This window comes from Periplaneta americana, chromosome 8 (assembly GCF_040183065.1).
Source record: "Periplaneta americana isolate PAMFEO1 chromosome 8, P.americana_PAMFEO1_priV1, whole genome shotgun sequence".
NCBI classification, from domain to species: Eukaryota; Metazoa; Arthropoda; class Insecta; order Blattodea; family Blattidae; genus Periplaneta; species Periplaneta americana.
Window position 1 is genome coordinate 125,696,855 of NC_091124.1, and position 19,271 is coordinate 125,716,125.

Sequence of the window (19,271 nt, forward strand, 5' to 3'; positions counted from 1 at the left end):
TTCTGTGTTTAACTTCCTCCTGAGTGTCATTTCTATTTGTTATTTTTGCTCCAAGATATTTTAATTTTTCCAGCTCTTCAAAGAATCAATTTCTAATTTTTTGTTTTTATATTTCCATTTCGTACTATGTTTTGGTCACGAGACAATCATATGCTTTGTTTTTTCGGGATTTACTTCAAAACCTATATCTTTATTTGCTTCAAGTAAAATTCCCTAATAACTTTCATGTAAAAATGAAAATCTGTCACAAATTCATCAAAATATACGTACATATTTGTGTATTTTTGTTTGTGTATGTTGTAATCCTCATTGTTAAGATACTTATTGCATTATTATTTGTGTTATATGCAGACAATTTCAAGTTGTTTATTTCAGTTCTCATTATAAAACAATAGAAGTATAATATAACTATGAAATAATGTTCTACTATAACTTGTAAAAGTTACTAGTGAACATGAATAAATTATAATTTTGTAACTGTCAAGAATCTTTTTCTGTTTTAAGAAACAGGGCAATATTCATGTGCCTGGGGGTTTCTCTCTTGTCCCTGAGCTTCAGGTAGAACAAGAATCCTTTCCACAGTAGACTTTGTGTTCATGTAGATCGTTTGTTTTCTTGGTTTGGAAGTTGTTATATCATTTATTGTAGAAATGTGAATATTTTTAATGCGTCTTCCTGAAGTTCCCCCTCTCTCCCATCACATTGAAATGACTGTAGCACAATGTTGTTACCATTTTCTTTCTTCCTTCCACAGCTCGAGTGTTCAGATCATCCCCGCAGTTTGGTGTGACCCTGTTAACTTATGAAGTCCTACAAAGATTGTTCTTTATCGACTTCGGAGGATCGTAAGTACAAATTCATTATTTGTGGTTAAATGCATGAGTAGCTAATATCCGTCAGAGTCAGACAATAAGCAGGAAGAGTTCTCTTTAGAAAATTGTTTTGTGTATATACATTCGATATTGTATTTATAAAATTTAACATTTGCATATATTATTAATATTCCCTCTAAATTTCAGGTAAAATTATACTTGTCCACTTAGAACTTGTTCAACTATTCCCAGTGCAGTAGTTAATGGTTACAGTGCTGGAAAATGACGTATTCAATTTTTGTCAATGGTGATCAATTTTTACACTTAAAGAATCCAGCCTTGAGGAAGGAAGTAACACTAAGGTTTATGTTGCACTGTCTGTGGATTATTAAAACAACTTCATAGCATTTGTCTGACGTCATAAACAATTTTCTCAATTAACTTTGTATCGTCTGTATACAGATCCTTCTTACAGGTGATCATTTCTCTTCTGACTAACCCTGATCACTTCTCTGAATACCTTTTAAGTAGAACAATATGAAAATTCTCTATCGTTTTCTAGAACTCCAGATTTGTCGAATTTATGAATTTCTCATATCCAATTCATTTCTGAGGAAAGTTAGGGTAGAATTGAAATGTCGGATAACAGAAATAGCCACAATATTTATTGGTCAATGAAACCCATAGCATTGTGCCATATTAAGTCATATTTGTTCAGACTTGATTTACATCGCAGCTGTATAGTAACACTAAGGAATCCAAATTCTTTCCATTTTGTAGCATTTGTTTAAATAGAAAGAAATTTTGTATTATTAATTTCCTATTATTAGTTTCCTGTTCAATCCAATATTGTGGATTGGACTTCGGTGTAGCTCAGTGGTGAGAGCGCTTGATATGTAGAACCAAGGATCCAGGTTCGATCCCCAGCGCCGGTGCGAATTTTTCTCCTCTAATATTAATTGTTACCATAACAGATATATTCTGTAGGACCAAAAAGTAATAATCTTTACGTAGATTATTAATTTCGTTTGCTTCATACTTACATTGCGTCTTTACTGTAAAATCGTTTGAATTATGAAGAATATATTTATTTCCATGTATAATTTTTATTCAGATGAGAATATGTATAAAACTTAGAATGTAATTCGTCCAACATCAATATTAATATGTGCCTATACTTAGAAATGAAATCCATTAGCATTGTAATAAATTAGCCAATAAATGAACTATTTTTAGTATTTATTTGACATAGTTAAATACTGGCATTAGAAAAATTCTGAAGTGTCTAATATAATACCAGAGCGGGTAGAAGAGAAAGTGACGATACTTCCACTAATCCAGCGGTTCGTCGCAGAGCGGTGCTCACTCTGCTTTCTGTTCTCAGTTTCAGGAGCGCTATTCGAGTCAGTGCAGATGTTTTTAAAATACCCACTAGATAAAAGTATATTATAGTTTATCACAATATTTTACTTATTTAAAAATGTAATACTACTACATTAACTACTCTTGAGTTATATCATACACTCCTGAATCGTAAATACGAATATAATAATCAACAGTAAACTGGAACATTCTGTCAGCTTCAGAGAGAAGAACGCAAAAAAAAGTACAGCTTCGCAAAACTGAACACTTTTGTGTTGTTGTAAGTACATTTTGACACAAAATTATAGTTTTCGATATACAAGAAAGTATAATATAATATATCAAATGGGACATTATATTTTCACCAATACTTTTTTACTACTGCCAGAGTGGGTAGAAGACGTTACTTCCTCTAGTTCAGTGGATCGTAGCCGAGTGGCGCTAGCTCTGTTTTCACTGCCCGATTTCAGGATCGCTATTCAAGTGAATGCAAAAGGTTTTTAAAAATAACCCATTAGATAAGAATGTATTGTAAAGTACTTAGTTAGGCCTACAATATTTTACTTCTTTAAAAATGTAATATTACTATATTAACAAATTGTGAGTTATATAACACAACCATGAATAGTAAATATAATAATTAACCGAAAAATGGAACATTGCGCCGGCTTCAGCCAGAAATGCGAAAAAAAAAGTACAGCATCGCAAAACTGAAAATTTTTATGGCATTATAAAGTACGCATTGACATGAAATTATAGTTTTTATACACAAGAAAGATTGTAATATAATAAAGGAGACACTTTATCTTCACCAATAGTTTTTATCTACTATTTAGTCATTAGTTGCAGTTATATCTGGTTTATACGTAATTCAGGAGAACAAAAAATATTACGTGCAACTTAGACTCATAAATTAAGCTTCGATATTATATCTATGCTAATGTAAGTTTTGATCTTTTGAAATACCTAGGTTATTTTGTGTTTTGTAGAATTAAAACAATTTGGTAGCACTGTATTAAGTAGCTGTATGCTAATTATTGGAGAATATTAAATTAACGACTTTTCCATGAGATCTATTACTTTCTCATATGCTCGATTAGAAATCTCTTATGATGTGGAAACGTAATAAATAAATGTAATAAAATTGTAAACCAGATTAAGTTCTAGTCTAGATGCAAAGTAGAATTATACTGTACTTATGTTACCGAAATAACTTTTACGTTAATTACGGTTAAAGTGCTATTATTAAAAACAAAATAATTAATAATTAAACATGCATATTTAATGAAGTAGAAGCTAGAGGCTTGGATTCAATTAGGAGTTCACAACTAGCACTTTAATACAGTACATATTTTAACCGGCACATAGATTGAAAAATCTTCACATGTAGAAAGTCTATGGTAATCATCACAAGATAATCATTTTCTAATTCCAAAATATCGCTCTAGAGGATCCTTGTTAATTTTTTTCTGTCTGAATATATTTAAATCTGCTATCCCACAAGAATTAATATATTTCGCTAGTGCTCTGAATTGTCACTCTAAATAATTCAAGGGTTCTTTCTTAGGCAAACGTGTTCTTTATATTGTCAATTACGTGTCATATATTTTCTAAAATCGTGTAATGCTAGAATCTTTGTACAGGGCAGACGAGGGAGTCTTTGAGTTCAACGTATCTGCATGGTCGTTCATTCACCTTTGAATTCTTTTGTATTTTCACTTTCCTCGAACCCATCACAGTTTATGACTCTAAAAAATGTATCGATTTTGAAAAACTCACACTAAACAGCTGAAATGCTGGTCTGGAGTTCATTCACTGGAAGGAATTACGGTCAATGTAACTAGACATAATTTTGGGCATTCAGGTGTGGAGTAATGGCACATAAATGCATGCAAGCGCATGATTAGCTAAGGTGTTGTTCTGATTTTCGGGTGTCACATCCAATTATTTTTTACTCGGATATTTAACGATGCTGTATCAACTGCTGGGTTATTTAGCGTCAATGGAATTGGTCATAGCCAGATGGTACTTGGTAAGGATACATTGTTATGAGAAAGGATTGATGTCCTCTTCGTTGGATATTTTCTCTTCTTTTCTTTTTTTAAGATATCGAGGCAAGTTTGGGAAAATATGTGTTATAGCATACGGTTTTGGTCGCCAGTTCTTGCGTGGAAGTCCTACCTCTTTACTGGCAATAATAAATTTATCGGCTCTTACAATCAAAAGTCGCCCTCGGTAGCGCAGTTGATATAGCGCTTGCTTTCAATGCTAGAGGTTGCGGGTTCGATCCCGGCCGAGATCGATGGTATTTAAGTGTGTTTAAATGCGTCAGGCTCATGTCAGTAGATTTACTTGCATGTAAAAAAACTCCTGTGGGACAAAATTCCGACACACCGGCGAAGCTGATATAACCTCTGCAGTTGCGAGCGTAGTTAAATAAATCATAATTTTAAAAAATCACAATCAAAACCGCATAAAAATGGATATCACAGATATAAGAACGAGCATACAGTTTTCTGTGTTTGTGGAATTGCTCTACACCACTTCTGAAAAATAGTCTAGTCTATGGTTGGATAAAAGAAAGTCTTTTCCTTACAGATTATAGAGTATCTATAATTGGATTTACATCAAGATCAAAACAATTAGGCTTATTACTACTCGCTCACATAAACGGCACAATAAAAATCACCCGAACACCACAAGAAATATCTTCTTAATTCCATAGCAGAACGAATTCTACCTGCTCTGTCCACAGTATTAAGAGGAAACCTGCAATCTTAGAACGATCGCCACGCCAATGTTTCGCTCAGTTGCCGCGGCGACACTAGGGGGTTTAAAAGTCCCATTAGACCCTTGCCGAGTTACCACACTTACTATTCTAAACGCTCTGATAATACGTTTATTTCTTATTTATTCGTTTGTTTGTTAAAAATTTCTTGATGTGTAACGTAACCTGCGAATTTTGAACTTCTTACCTCTCACAATATTATTAGGAGCACTGTTGTTTTCCTTCAAATTCAGCCAAGAGCATAGGATTTTTTATGGGTAGCAAGGAAATATTAACCATTTTTTGTTTGTTTTTTTTTTTTTCTATTTCTTATTCACTTTTTATGTACATGAAGTAATTTTTTGTTATAGGTTGATTCATTATCATCTTTATAATATTTTCTCCAGGTACCATGTATATTTTATTTTTGCGTGTTCTGATTTGCAGTACATGAAAGAGCCCTGTCTCTGAATGAAAGGGCTATAGGGAAAATTTACAGGCCATAAGTTTCCTGTTTGGCACATCAACATTTCATGAGGCTGCATAGTGTTGACAAAATTGCAAAATTCAAAACTTACGAGATTTTACACTTTTGCCAATGATAGGTTTCTGAGTAACTAGGTAGACCTGTATACAAAACAGAGTAGAAGTCATGAATTTGGTTATGAGCCTATTAGTCGATAGTTTGTGTGAGCAGTGGGTGAAGAAAAATCTCCGTTGGAGTAGCATATTATTCATAATTTGTGAGTAATTACAGTACGCACAATTTTTCAAAATTATGTGACTTGGGACAGTGATTAACTGTTCATCACAACGACAGTAATAGTTCTGTACTTAATTCATATTAAGAATTTTAAATTTTAACATTGAACATTTTGATCCAAAATTGCGGCCATTAGAGAACAACAACAACAACATTATTTGAATTTTGAAACCCATTTCTTAGAAACATTATTGAAATAAGTAAAACGTATTTGAATACTTAACAATTATTTGCTGTATTTGATGAATGTGTATTCAGTGTTCTTGAACGATACCTATGCAAATCACCTGATTGATATTCGTATGTGTGTGTAGTATTTTCAGTATTTATGTATGTTTGGTTTGTTATTGTTGTCATACATGAATCTTAATTCTAAATTCTCAGTTTTTGACAATGCTGTTCACCACATATTTTCTTTAATTGCTTCCTTTGTTTCTTTTTAATATATTATTAGGTATGGTATGTAACAGTTTGATGAGGTAATCTATTTAAAATAGTGATAGTCATGAATACATACATGTGTGTTCTTGTTGACACAAATATCCATTTATTTTGTTGCAGATAAGTCTAGTATGGCCCACAATGTTTAAAGAACTGTCATACAATGCGCATCATTACATACGTCATTAGATTCACTCTGAAAATGACGACGAAGAAACCCTAAAATAAAATAGTGATTATGTAATTTTATTGTCTTTTCCTTGCATTATAATAGTTCATATGGGAATGAAGTCAATAGTATGATTAGTTATAATTTCAGAGACTTTGTAATTAGTAGGAATATATTACCTACACTGATTATCTTGCCAGTCTGTATTGTTCTACAATTCCAGATTACATCATAAATACCAAAATATACATTTCAGATATGAATTAGTAATTTGAAAATGTCATGGTGACAATGAATTGATTATATGCCATTGTATTTTGTTGTGCTGAATTAAAATAATATTTACGTGGTGGGAAGTTTTTGGGTGTTTATACCTTGTTATAGATGTAGAGAAATCTAACATTTCGACTCCATCATCAGAGAAGGTATGGAAAGGAGAAGTGAGAACCTATCTGTTGCATGTTACTGGAAGCTATTCTTTAGAAATGGAGCCTACATGTAGTTCGGAAACGTTGGATATGTCTACATTTACGACATTGTCAAATGCACAGAAAGCTCACAGTACATTGACCACTGTACAAGTCTAAAAGTTCTTCTCATCCAGTGATTGATTGAAAATTAATCTCTGAACTAAACATTTTTATCACAACTCGTTAGAATGGTGTGTCTGGTATATTAGTACATATTTTAATTCAAAACGAAGTATTTAACTGCAGAAACAATGTTTCTTACAGTTGAGGCTTTCACAGTTCACCATCATTAGAATTTTTTGGCGTGTTTTTTTTATTTTATGACGCTTTATCAACTGTTATTGTTACCTAACATCTGAGTGAAATGGTGTTAATGCTGGCGAAATGAGTCCAGGATTCAGTGCCGAAAGTTGGTATCCAGCATTTGCTATTAATGGATTGAGAGAAATTCCCAGGCAGAGTAACTTGTTCCAACCAGGATTTGAACCTGGGCCCACTCGTTTCACCATCAGACATGTTAACTGTTACTCCACAGAGGTGAACTTTTGGCGTGTTGTGGCAGTATTTAATCATATCTTAGAGCAGACAAGTTCAGCACGGGTATTTGTAACCTTTAAAAATGGTGCTGCAATAGTGACGTAGAATCTTACAATTGCACGCAGGCACACACTTAAAAGATATTCTACGTCACTGTTGCATCTCATTTAAGCAGTAAAATTTTTGGAGATATTCAACATTTTTTGTCTCCATTACTGTATCTTCTACATAATGAAAATTGGTATGTGTAAAACACTGTCCTCTTGCTATATGAAAAAAATATTTTTAAGATTAAAAAAAATTGTTTATATATATTTTTTTCAAAATGGTGACAGTTTACTGTGCAGTGATGAAGCGTTTCCCTTATAACTCATAAACTTGTTAACTTTTTCATGTTCTCTCTCTCTTATTTTATTACTGGAACTCATGTTTACAATATCATGCTCTTTCAACTACATTCCTTAATAAATAATATATTTTTTTTTATTTTGTGCTAGAAGAAAATACTGACATTTGACCATTTTTTTAATGAAATTATTCTTATCAGACAATCTATCAATGGTAGAGAAGTGATCTTGCATCATATTGCAGATATAACATGCATAAATACTAGAGTCAGGCAGACTGCCTCATTTTATCGCCCGTTCTCGGTTGCGTAATCACCGTAATCTCGCTCGGTGCGCGAGTACCTAACGTAGCCAAATGACTCATTGATAGAGAACACGAGATTCTCTTGCTCCCGAGATTACCGATACTAGGTCATTCCCGACAGTCTCGGAGGTCTAGGCGGGACTGTAGTACTGATAAGCAAGCAATATCGCTCGGGCCGTGCTCCTATAGGAAGCATTGGCTTATACACTTCCCGGTTCTTTAAATATATATCATGTCGTAGCTCCTATAATACTTGATCAATCGCGCTGTAATTTTTTGGATTGATAGCTCAATGTCTAAGGAAAACATAGGAAAAAAATCTAACTGAAAATATTTTTTGGAAAGTGAGAAAAAAAATATTAACTTCGATGGAGTTTGATGTGTTCAGAATAGACATTTGCAACTTCACCTTTGTAGGCTGAAAACTTTTTTGTTTTTCACGTTAGATGGGGGGTCAAAGCGAGAGAAATGTTGAGAAAGGGTGGAAATTATTTTTAAAAGTGATGGCAACTCAAAATCTTTACTGGTTCTCGAATAACGGCGAGTTAACCAAAGAGCTGTTTGCGAAAGACTCCTGACTCAAACGTTTGTTCTGCAAAATTTGTACGGAACCCTTCAACGCATGAAAACCCGTTATTGTACGGATGGTATTAAATGATATTTTAATATAGGTAGTTGAAAATGAGGCTATATAGTCCAAGATGGTTTACACTTTACAGTAATTAGGCCATCTTTTATAGCAACTAAATAAAAAAATAGTTTGTAACACAATGATGTGAAACATGAAAATATTAAAAGCTGGTTCACAATAAACCGGGAACGGAAACGGCAACGAGAACTAGAACGGAAATATTGTTAAAATAAATGTATTTAAATGTAAGCATTCACAATTAACTATTCTGAATGCTCACATTTAAATACTGTAGGCTACATTTATTTTAACGTTATTTCCGTTCTCGTTTCTGTTCCCGGTTTATTGTGAACCAGCCTATACTATAGAAAACTACACTTTCTACTGGTGTGCACGTTATAAAATATTGTTACAGAACAATCCTTATTGTATTGCAGCCATGTTGCAATATAAAATGACATAGGCCTATATGGTTTACAATAATTATCCTATATGTTATAGGAACGAGAATAACAAATTAAGAATTAATAAGATTTCTAATTCGTTGTACCTAATGGTAACTTACAAGACAATAATAAATAATAACCATCATAATAATCCTGATAATCATAATCTTGATCATCCTAATGATTACGATAATGATAATGATGATAACAGTGATACTAATAATAATAATAATATAATAATAATTAATAACAATTAATAATAAGAAGAATAATAATAATCCATCGCTGTAGAGTAACGGTTAGCACACCTGACTGTGAAACGATCGGGTTCCGGTTCGAATCTTGGTTGGGACAAGTTAACACTGGTTCACAATAAACCGGGAAACGGAAACGACAACGATAACGGAAATATTCTTAAAATAAATGCATTTAAATGTGAGCATTCACAATTAACTTTCACGTTCCCGTTCCCGTTCCCGTTCCCGGGCTCCGGCAATCTTCTCGTTAGCTGTGAATGATCACATTTAAATACATTTATTTTAACATTATTTCTCGTTGTCGTTTCCGTTCCCGGTTTATTGTGAACCAGCCTTTACCTGGCTGAGTCTTCTCGCCTCAACCCATTGAGAATTTGAGAGCAAATGCTGGGTAACTTTCGGCGCTGGACCCTGGACTCATTTCACTGACATTACCATCATCTCATTCAGATGCTAGATAGCGATAACAGTTGATAAAGCGTCGTAAAGTAACTAATTTAATAATAATAATAATAATAATAATAATCGTTCCCTCTTTTATTCTCTGTTAAGATATAGCAAATATAAGCGACACTCGGGAGGAAACGCAGAATAAATATGGGGAGAAATGCCTGTTATTATTCGGTCGAGAAGCTTTTGTCATCCACCCTGCTCTCAAAAAACTTGAAAATTAGAATTTATAAAACAGTTATATTACCGATTGTTCTGTATGGTTGTGAAATTTGGACTCTCACTTTGAGAGAGGAACAGAGCTTAAGGCTATTCGAGAATAAGATCCTTAGGAAGATATTTGGGGCTAAGAGGGATAGAGAATGGATGAAGTTGCACAACGTAGAACTACACGCATTGTACTCCTCACTTGACATTATTAGGAATATTAAATTCAGAGGTATGAGATGGGCAGAACATCTAGCAGGTATGGGCGAATCCAGAAATGCATATAGAGTGTTAGTTGGATAGTCGGAGGGAAAAGACGTTTGGAGAGGCAGAGACGTAGATGGAAAGATAATATAAAAATGGATATGATGGTAGAGATTGGATTAATCTTGCTCAGGGTAGAGACCGATGGCAGGCTTATGTGAGAGCGGCAATGAACCTTCGAGTTCCTTAAAACGCGTTTGTAAGTAATTATGATCAATTTTTGAAAGGATCTACTCTATTTAGTTATTCTGTCCTGCCACTTGCAAAAGTGTTTCCATTTCACATTCAGCATTTTATCAGTTGGGAAACAAAAATATCTTTTGTCAGAGTCTTTGGTCCTTTATAATAATATAAATAAGTATTAATTAATTTATTTCGTCCTTACACAGCGCAATAACAACGAAACATCCAGATGTGAACGCGCAATATAATAATACAGACGTGTGATATCCATTACTATAGCGTATACAAAACACTATCGAATGGTTAAATATGGAATGTCAACAAAATGCTGATAGCGAGAAAGTATATCATAGCTCCAACCATATAACTTGTTATTGTTTTAGACTAGCTTAGGATTAGGTAACGACTGAAAGTGCTGCATTATTTTGCTTCTCCAGAAAGGCAATAAGTAGTTCATTAAAATAGTGTGACTTCTGTAAGAATGTCGACAATCATAATGTTCTGTATTATTGCATACCACACTGCTGTGCCTTCTTAAATTACTTTATGAACATTAATATTTCAGAAAGAGTCACGAATTGCAGTGATGAGCGGCAATTATAAGCCGGCAGTCAGTGTACACATTTCATAACGATAAGTCGGCCGTGCGATAACAGGCCGGGACCTGGTATTCCTCGTTCCCGAGAGTGCCAATCTCGAGAATACGATTCTCGGAACTGGCATTATCGGCCAGCTAGTCTCGCCTACGAGAACGAGCGGGAGTAAGAGGCTGTTTGCCCGACTCTAATAAATACACACAAAAAATTTCATCACAGATTGTTGGATAGTTTTTGAGTTATGTGGGAAACGCTTCATCACTGCACAGTGAACTGAATTTTGGGGGAGGGGGGGGGGGAAATGTAGGCTAAATAATTTTTTTAAATCGTAAAAAATATATATATATATATATATATATATATATATATATATATATATAGCGGAAGAACAGTGTTTTACACATACTAATTTTCATTATTGTACAAGATACAGTAATGGAGGAAAAAAATGTTGAATATTTCTAAAATTTTACGGCTGTAAGCTGTACCTAATTCCTTAAAGGCTAGAATTGTCCATGCTGAACATGCGTGTCTTAGAGTATAAAACTACAGATGAGTACAGTATAAGTTTTGTTGAGTTCGCAACAGACCACATTGTCTAAAGCCTGTTTAGTAGATTAATGATGGTGGTGGTGGTGGTGGTGGTGGTGGTGGTGGTGGTGGTGGTGGTGGTGGTGGTGGTGGTGGTGGTGGTGATGATGATGATGATGATGATGAAAGTTTTGTTTGACTCACATTTTTAATTGGTGAATGGATATGAGGTAAATTGGTTTGTAAATTTGGATGCACTATTAATTTTGGAAAGATTAGGAATAAATACTTATACATTTGGCATGGATTGGAATTTAGAGAGTGCCAATATTCTTTGGTTTAGCATTCTTCAGCAGACTTAAAACGTCGACTTTCTACACTGAAGATATCACAGAGAATACAAGTGGATTTTTTTTAAATAAATAAAACGGTTTCCTCTACCCTCATTGCACCATAATCAATATCAACAGTGCAATAACAATAGAGAACCAATTTCCTGGGATTCCTTTGCCATGGTGAGGAATCCCAGAGTTGGTACCAGTATCGGAGTATTTTTTTGGTTATAACACCATACTGGTATGTAATTTCATTTAACATGTTTCTATTGGATTATCTCGTCAATATTATTTTAAATTTAGAAATATAAGTTAGTATTAGAGTAACACAAAAACAGTGTTGAGCAGCATTGTCAATCAGAAGAGATAGTGATTCATTATTATATGTCTTTTGTTTGCAAGGAGCTGAGAATTTGTGGGTCAGTATAAAACTCGTTTTCCTTTAAGAAGTTACATATCTGAAATATAATGTATATATCTGTCAGAACATTCTAAACTATTAATCCCTTGCCGATATTTTGTTTGTAAGTTTTTGAGAAGTTATCGGTGTATATATTAAAAAAAAAATACTATGGATACTTCGTGTTTTTCCACGGTTATGTTGGCAGATATGTACGTATGTATTCTACTATCTGTTGCTTCCATACATAACTTGAATAGCTTATTTTTTTTTATTTTGAGTATGAGAGCTCATGAAAGTTAGCAAGTACTGAATATGACTATATATATGGTTTTATTATATTTCGTATTTATTTGTTGTTTATCAGCTCTAACTAAATTTCAGATTGTGGTTTCATTAACCACAGTTCGCTGAAGTGTTTCTCTGCTCATTGACCCTAAAATTTATGATATCGTATGTGTAGTTTGTTTATTACATGAATTTTGGGTAGCAGGCGAAAAAATGCAATGCATTATTTCTGAAATATTAAATAAAATGAAATCTTACATTTTAATAATTCTATATAGCAATGTATGATTTGTTTTAAAATATGAAAATGGCGCAATTTAAACTCATGAGTGCGATTGTAAGTGTTAGTTTCTGAAATTTACGACGATGGTAATTATGGTTCCTTTGGCCAAGGAAAATGGTACAGCTTAAAATGACCAAGTGTTATAATCAATAAAAATGTGAGAGCTTCCACTCCACTCAGACAAACTTCCTTGCTGAGCATCAGTTTTAATTTTAATATAAAGTGACGATTAAAAGTTTAAATGATGGTACGAGTTTTTTAATGTTTACTGTGTCATAGAAACATCCAACGTTTTGGAGCTACATACATATCGGTTCTATCATTGGGAAGGCAGGTCAGTCTGTTGGATCCGTTACCAAGAGCCACTCTTTAGGAATCATGATGAAGCCAGCAAATGAGATCTTCCTTGATGAAGGAGCTGATACAGTGGACTTTTTAACACCTGTGACACAGTATAAACATTAAAAAATATTTCATCACATTGAACACGACAGGTCTGAAATCCTGCAGTTTAAATGATGTTCAATTACCTTGCCGGAAAGAGAAGTCTTCACTGATTCTTATACCTATGTGAATGTTTAGCTGTTAATTCCTTTTATTGTTTGAACGTAATTGTGAAGTAAATCAGTTAATATTTAATTGGAAGGAAGTTCGAAATGTGAACTACTCATATGTATTACCGTAAATAAACTAATAATTTCGATGCCACAACCTCAGTATTTCAATGGGAGTATAACATTGTAATCGCAATTTAATTGTATAAAAGAATATAATTAGGTAGTTGTTTTCTATTTTCTGTCATTGTTTTTCTTCTATTCAGAAGGAAAGATGAAAGGAAGTTTTCCTTCCATTGGTTTTAAGATGCGCGAGAGAGGCTCTAGATGGCTTTGATAGTAGTAAGCGTGTAATGTGATGCATGGGAATGCATGTTAGCGAGTCTTCCTTCTCTGATGAGGAATTTCATGTTATCACTTTAATATAAAGTTGGCAAAAAGAGACATTAAACTAACGTTTCCTTTCTTGCTAAAAGTGGGGTTTGTGATCCAGTGCTATGGTACGTATTGCCCGTATCACTATCTCTTACTAAACACTACCCTGACAGTTAGAATTATTTAGTTCAAATTTTAATGCAAATTTAGTTGTAAGGTGACCAGATAAATTTATGGGTTTTACATCTGAATCAGCATTCTAGTCATTGTTCATAAAGCCAGACTTCTGTTCTGCTATGTTGAGTTCATGATAATTGTTAAATCATTCAAAGAAATTATTGGAATAATGTACAAATAAGACATTTTGATAGCCTGTATGTTGAGTAATACAGTCCAATGCAATGGACCTCTACTTTTTGTGCAATCAAAGGAGTTATGCATGCACTGTGTATCATGATCGTGTCATACATAAATTCTCACATATCACAAGAAATTACAGTATACAGTATATTTGGAGAAAAATAGTTCAAACATTCGATTTCATATCAAAGGTAGAATACAGTTTATTTTATTTTATTTAGGCCTATATTTTATTGTCAAGTATGAGAGAAAAATTATTTCACCACGAACTTTACTGGAATAAAGTTGAAGCAGCCTGTCTAACATAAAGCTTGCATTTTGGCAATTTTTACTGCTTTCTACTTTTCCTTCATCCTAAGTGGTCAGTTATAGTTAATAATAGAAAGTCGCCATCAATGTATATGTGTCGTAGTAGTAGCAGTAGCAGTGGTATTTAATTTAACAATTCATTTAACTGTAGGCCTAGAGGTTTTTCAGCATGGTAATAGATACACCAGTGAGGAAGCACATTTGTGTGGTAGTTCGAATTTAACTGAGGTTGGTTGGCTTCTAGGGAGCAATAGGGATTCATAACACAGTTTCCTTCGGAAGAGAAGAAAAAGTAGGAGATTTACGACATATAAAAGACCTCTGTCTCTGACTTACACAATAAAATTCAGCTGCAAATATGTTTAGAGGGCATCTTCTAAGACTCGAGATGGATAAAATGAAAACAAAGTAGAAAATAATATGAGGATGTACATGATGAGGTGATAGTCTGCAATGTACTAAGAATAGGTACATTGCTCAGGAACCCTCATTTTAGGGAGGTAAATAATATAAAGTTTATTGAAATTTGTCGACCACAGTGATATGACGAGTGAGGCCTGGTAGAACTTGCCTAGATTGCTGGTTTGGCCGAAGCCCTGGTATAACATGGCTTGCAAAGCCTGATCTACTGCTTTGCATTCTGATGGCAGCGTCCTGTTGTGCTGCACTATACCTCCTGAATAATCCTGTAACTGGTCTGCTTAATGATGCTGTGACATTCATTGTTCTGGCCAGTTGAAGGTTGACCCATTGCCATATACATTGCATGTTTTGATGGTAAAATAATTTTTTTGTTGGCTGTTAATTCTCTCGAGACTGAGAGGAATGCATGAAACATTTCATAGGAAATTCTTTGTACACTAACAATCCACTTTTAATGGACTGAGAATTTTTTTTTTCTATAGTTAACATTGAAAAAGATACAAGTTCATGGAATCATTTCGGTATTATTCTGTTGCACTTGGTGAGAATGCATTGATCTGCAAGGCATCTTGCACAACTGGTGCAGTGGTGCTATGATTACTTTTTTTTATTTATGTCCCCTGTAATTAAAATGATTATTGCATTTAAAATTTCTCTATATTACAAAGTCAGATGAATGTGGCATGTGAGGTGGCTATGGGGAAGATATTCTCATTGTTCAGTAGATGACAGCACAAACATGTTCTGGAAAATATTGCTAATATCATGGGGCCTCATTAAAAGATGGAAAATAGAGAAACAACACGCTTTGTTCGTTTATGAAGTGTATTTTTTTCTAATTAGTTATTTAACGATGCAGTATTGTTGTGAGGTTATCTAGCATTGGTGTAACTGACGACTGTAAGATGGTATTGGCGAGATTAGTGTGAGGACTCGTTATTTGTCATATAATTGGGGTAAGTAGGAAAACATCCAACCAGGTAATCAGCGACATGGGATTCGAACTCATATTCTGGTGCAGTCTCAGAGCACCAGTCACATTTGCTAGAAGCTAGATCCTCATGAAGTTCTTTTTCTGGTTAATATCACACAGTTCCTATTGTATTGATGAACGAAAATCTGTCAGCTCCACTTCTCTAAAAACATTGCATTCTATTGTCCAGTCAGTCTTGCTCTGAAAATAACGTTATTTTCTGAAGTATGCTTGTACTACTATCTGTTGTACGATATGAATAGCTTTCGTGCAGATGCCTCCACGTACCATTTTAATTTTATCAAACTGTTTTTTTACCAGCAATATTACACCAACACTGCATGTTAAGTCATGTAACTTGTGATTATTGTGGCATTCCTCGATTATGGAACTGGTAATAGAAAGGCATTTAATAAAATGTAAAAAAAGAAGTTGTAAATTTCCTTTAGTTTATTGATAATAGCCTAGAATAAATTGTTTTAAGAGATGATATTGAGTGTAAGAGGCACCATGCAGTAGGTATGGCATCACTGCATCTTTCTGTCTATGCCAATGGGTTGACTATAGAAGAGTCCAGTTATCACCATTTGCTTCATGCATGTATGTTTCTTTCTGGTTACTGACTTTCATTTCCCATCGTTTTATGGATTTTATGAGCTTCATTAAGCGTAATTGAGTATAGGAATTTTAGTTAATTTTATTCTTGTATTAAACATATAAATACATAAAAATACATGATTATTTGGAAATATCAAATGGTACAGTGTTTTGCAATGTTAATAATATTTTTAAGTTATCTAAGACCTGTAAAACTTGTGCATTGTTTTTTTATGTATTGCATATGCACAATTCTAAACAAGATTTGTGATTTTGAACTTAACAAAATATACTGGGAATAAATTGTATGCACGAGTCCTTTGGGAAAATATTGGTGATATAAAAATTATCATTATCATGTACTTAGTTTAGGCCATAAGAAACTTAATCTTGCTTACAATATATCTACTGCTTAAAGAAGCTGGTAATTTAAAAAATTCAATTTTCACTAAGAAATGCGTTGTGAAGACCATGCTTTGACAAGAACAACCGAAAAAACCGGAACTCTGTGTGATTCATAGAACTAGAAATATCTCCCTTAGTAATGCAGGGCATTTCAGGCCGTGATGTCACAGGTGGTTTCCCTCTCATTAAACCAGATCCTTCTCATTTAAACCAATGGTGTGGTGCAAAACAGATTGCTTCAGTGTGTATTTGGGGTCTTTTTCATTGTTCGTAATGAATATGGATAATGTTCGTCCGTATATGTTTGAATCAGAGGTTGACAAGGACAAAACATGGAACAAGGCAACAGCAGATCTGGGCCAGGAGGAAATAGACGAAATAATATGAACTGGTGTGAATATGAAGCATGCGTAATTTATGGCAAAAGTGTGCTACCATGAAAGTGAACCTATTTGCAACTTGTGAGGGAGTGTTGAGTGCATTACCAGCCACATAAACTTCAATACCAGTAGTGCAATTTTAAATTTAGACATTCTAAACACGGCTAGACACACAGACGGTGCACTCTATAGAACAGCAATACCTAGAATCCTATATACTAAACTCACAGAGAGCAAAGAAATTGTGTGCTTTGATTAGGCACTTTGGAATTTTTAATGCCTTCGTATTTGAATCGATTATTATTAGTAACAATTTATTAGTTATTTTTCTTTTAATTGCTGTTTACAAATTTTTAGTCCATGAAATTTTCAGTAGTGCATTAGTAGGTTACTGATTCATTCTCTTTCAACAATAATCGATTTATTTTTAAACACGTTTAAAGATTTTACACTATATTGCTCTTATTGAAAGTACAGTCTTCCAGTAACAAAATAGTCTTCCATAATTTATTTTTACATTTAAAGTTACTAACTTTGTGTAAAATTAAGTCAATAACCAAGTCAAGAAGTGCCAATCGATTTCCTCCCCCTCCCCCCCCCCTCTCCACGAATTATTGTCATAATAATATTCTAGATACAGAAAGGCTTCTTTCACAGCAAGAAGGATCCAAATTAGAACAATTCTACTGTATCCCTTTTATAAACATTGAAAATGAGCCTCCAAGCATTCCTCACTTAGTAATTTCTTTGCATGAGGTCGATAGGCTTTTTAAAAGTAGGGTTGTCACACTGGAGAGGTTATTCTTATTCTTTGCGATTGCTGTTCTTGTCTGTGCATAAAATCTCAGACAAAAAGTCTGATGGCAATGTTGATTTTGTACTTATTTTGAATAAATTATTGTATCACTATATTTATTCTCATATAGGAACCCCTCAATTGTCACAGGTAGTCTTCAAAATTTACGCTTCTTTCAATTTGTGATAGTTTTGGCATCCAAAAATAATGGCACTCACAAATATGCAAGAAATAACTTCTTTTTGATCTTGACTACATGGCAAATCCCCAAAATTAATCGTTGTATTGTGTTGGCAACATAAATGTATACCTATACAATTTAATGAGAAAAATTAATTTCATGAACTTTTTTTATTATTAATAACAAATGTTAACCATCATAGATAATTCTGTAGGTTCAAAAATTAATTTTTACATATATTTTTCTTTGATACATGATTAGTTATTAACTTGACACATTCAATGTATGATTAATTTACATTTAGATGGGAATTAATATCTTTGAAAACTGGCATTGCAAAGCAACAGCAAATCTTGAAAAACAACGCGTGTTTTCTATTGATGCAAGACGAGGCACAGGCATACATTTTGGCAAGTTTATGAGTCATCTCTAGTTCCAAAGCTGACTGTTCTTCGACCACAAGCTTAAACTTTTGAGAATTTCCATCTGCCATTCATGAGTTCTGAGTTTTGTCGCTGTAAGTAAGCACTCCTACCCATTTTTTTAGAGGCTTAGATAACTTTGACTCTCTGCCCTTTTCTTCTCTCTATATATTGTTGAAATTCAAAATAAATAAAATGGTACTTGTGACAATTCAATTATTAGTAAAATCACTTCTTTTAGGTTTGTATTTTAGGATAATGCTATGAAATGATTCCAGTTTCTCTGTGTCAAAATAATTTTTATTGTCCTTTACATCTTCATATCGTATCTGTATGTAATTATTTAAATCCGATATAGTTGTCTGTTCAACTATGTAAGCAACTTTTAATCCTGATTGAGTGAAAGAGAAGGCCCTACAGTTTTTAACCCTGCCAGGTTAAATAAAGCCATTATTATTATTATTATTATTATTATTATTATTATTATTATTATTATTATTACATCATCATCATCATCATCATCATCATCATCATCATCATTATTATCTTCCAAGAACATCGATCGTGTCTATTAGAAACGAAGATTGGAGTTGGTAATTGTGGGACAAATTACACACAGTTAATTTTCTCTTCCCACTGTTTGACTCGAACTA

At 33.5% G+C, this 19,271-nt stretch overlaps 1 protein-coding gene across 5 annotated transcripts in view; it reads left to right on the plus strand.

The window, feature by feature from the left end:
* aralar1 (calcium-binding mitochondrial carrier protein aralar1) overlaps positions 1–19,271 on the plus strand; it is a 512,566-nt gene that overhangs the window by 479,072 nt on the left and 14,223 nt on the right. For all 5 annotated transcript variants that reach the window (XM_069833569.1, XM_069833572.1, XM_069833571.1 and 2 more), the window contains one exon: positions 755–845. In XM_069833569.1, coding sequence (XP_069689670.1) covers positions 755–845 — 91 coding nt within the window. The remainder of the gene's footprint in view (positions 1–754; positions 846–19,271) is intronic.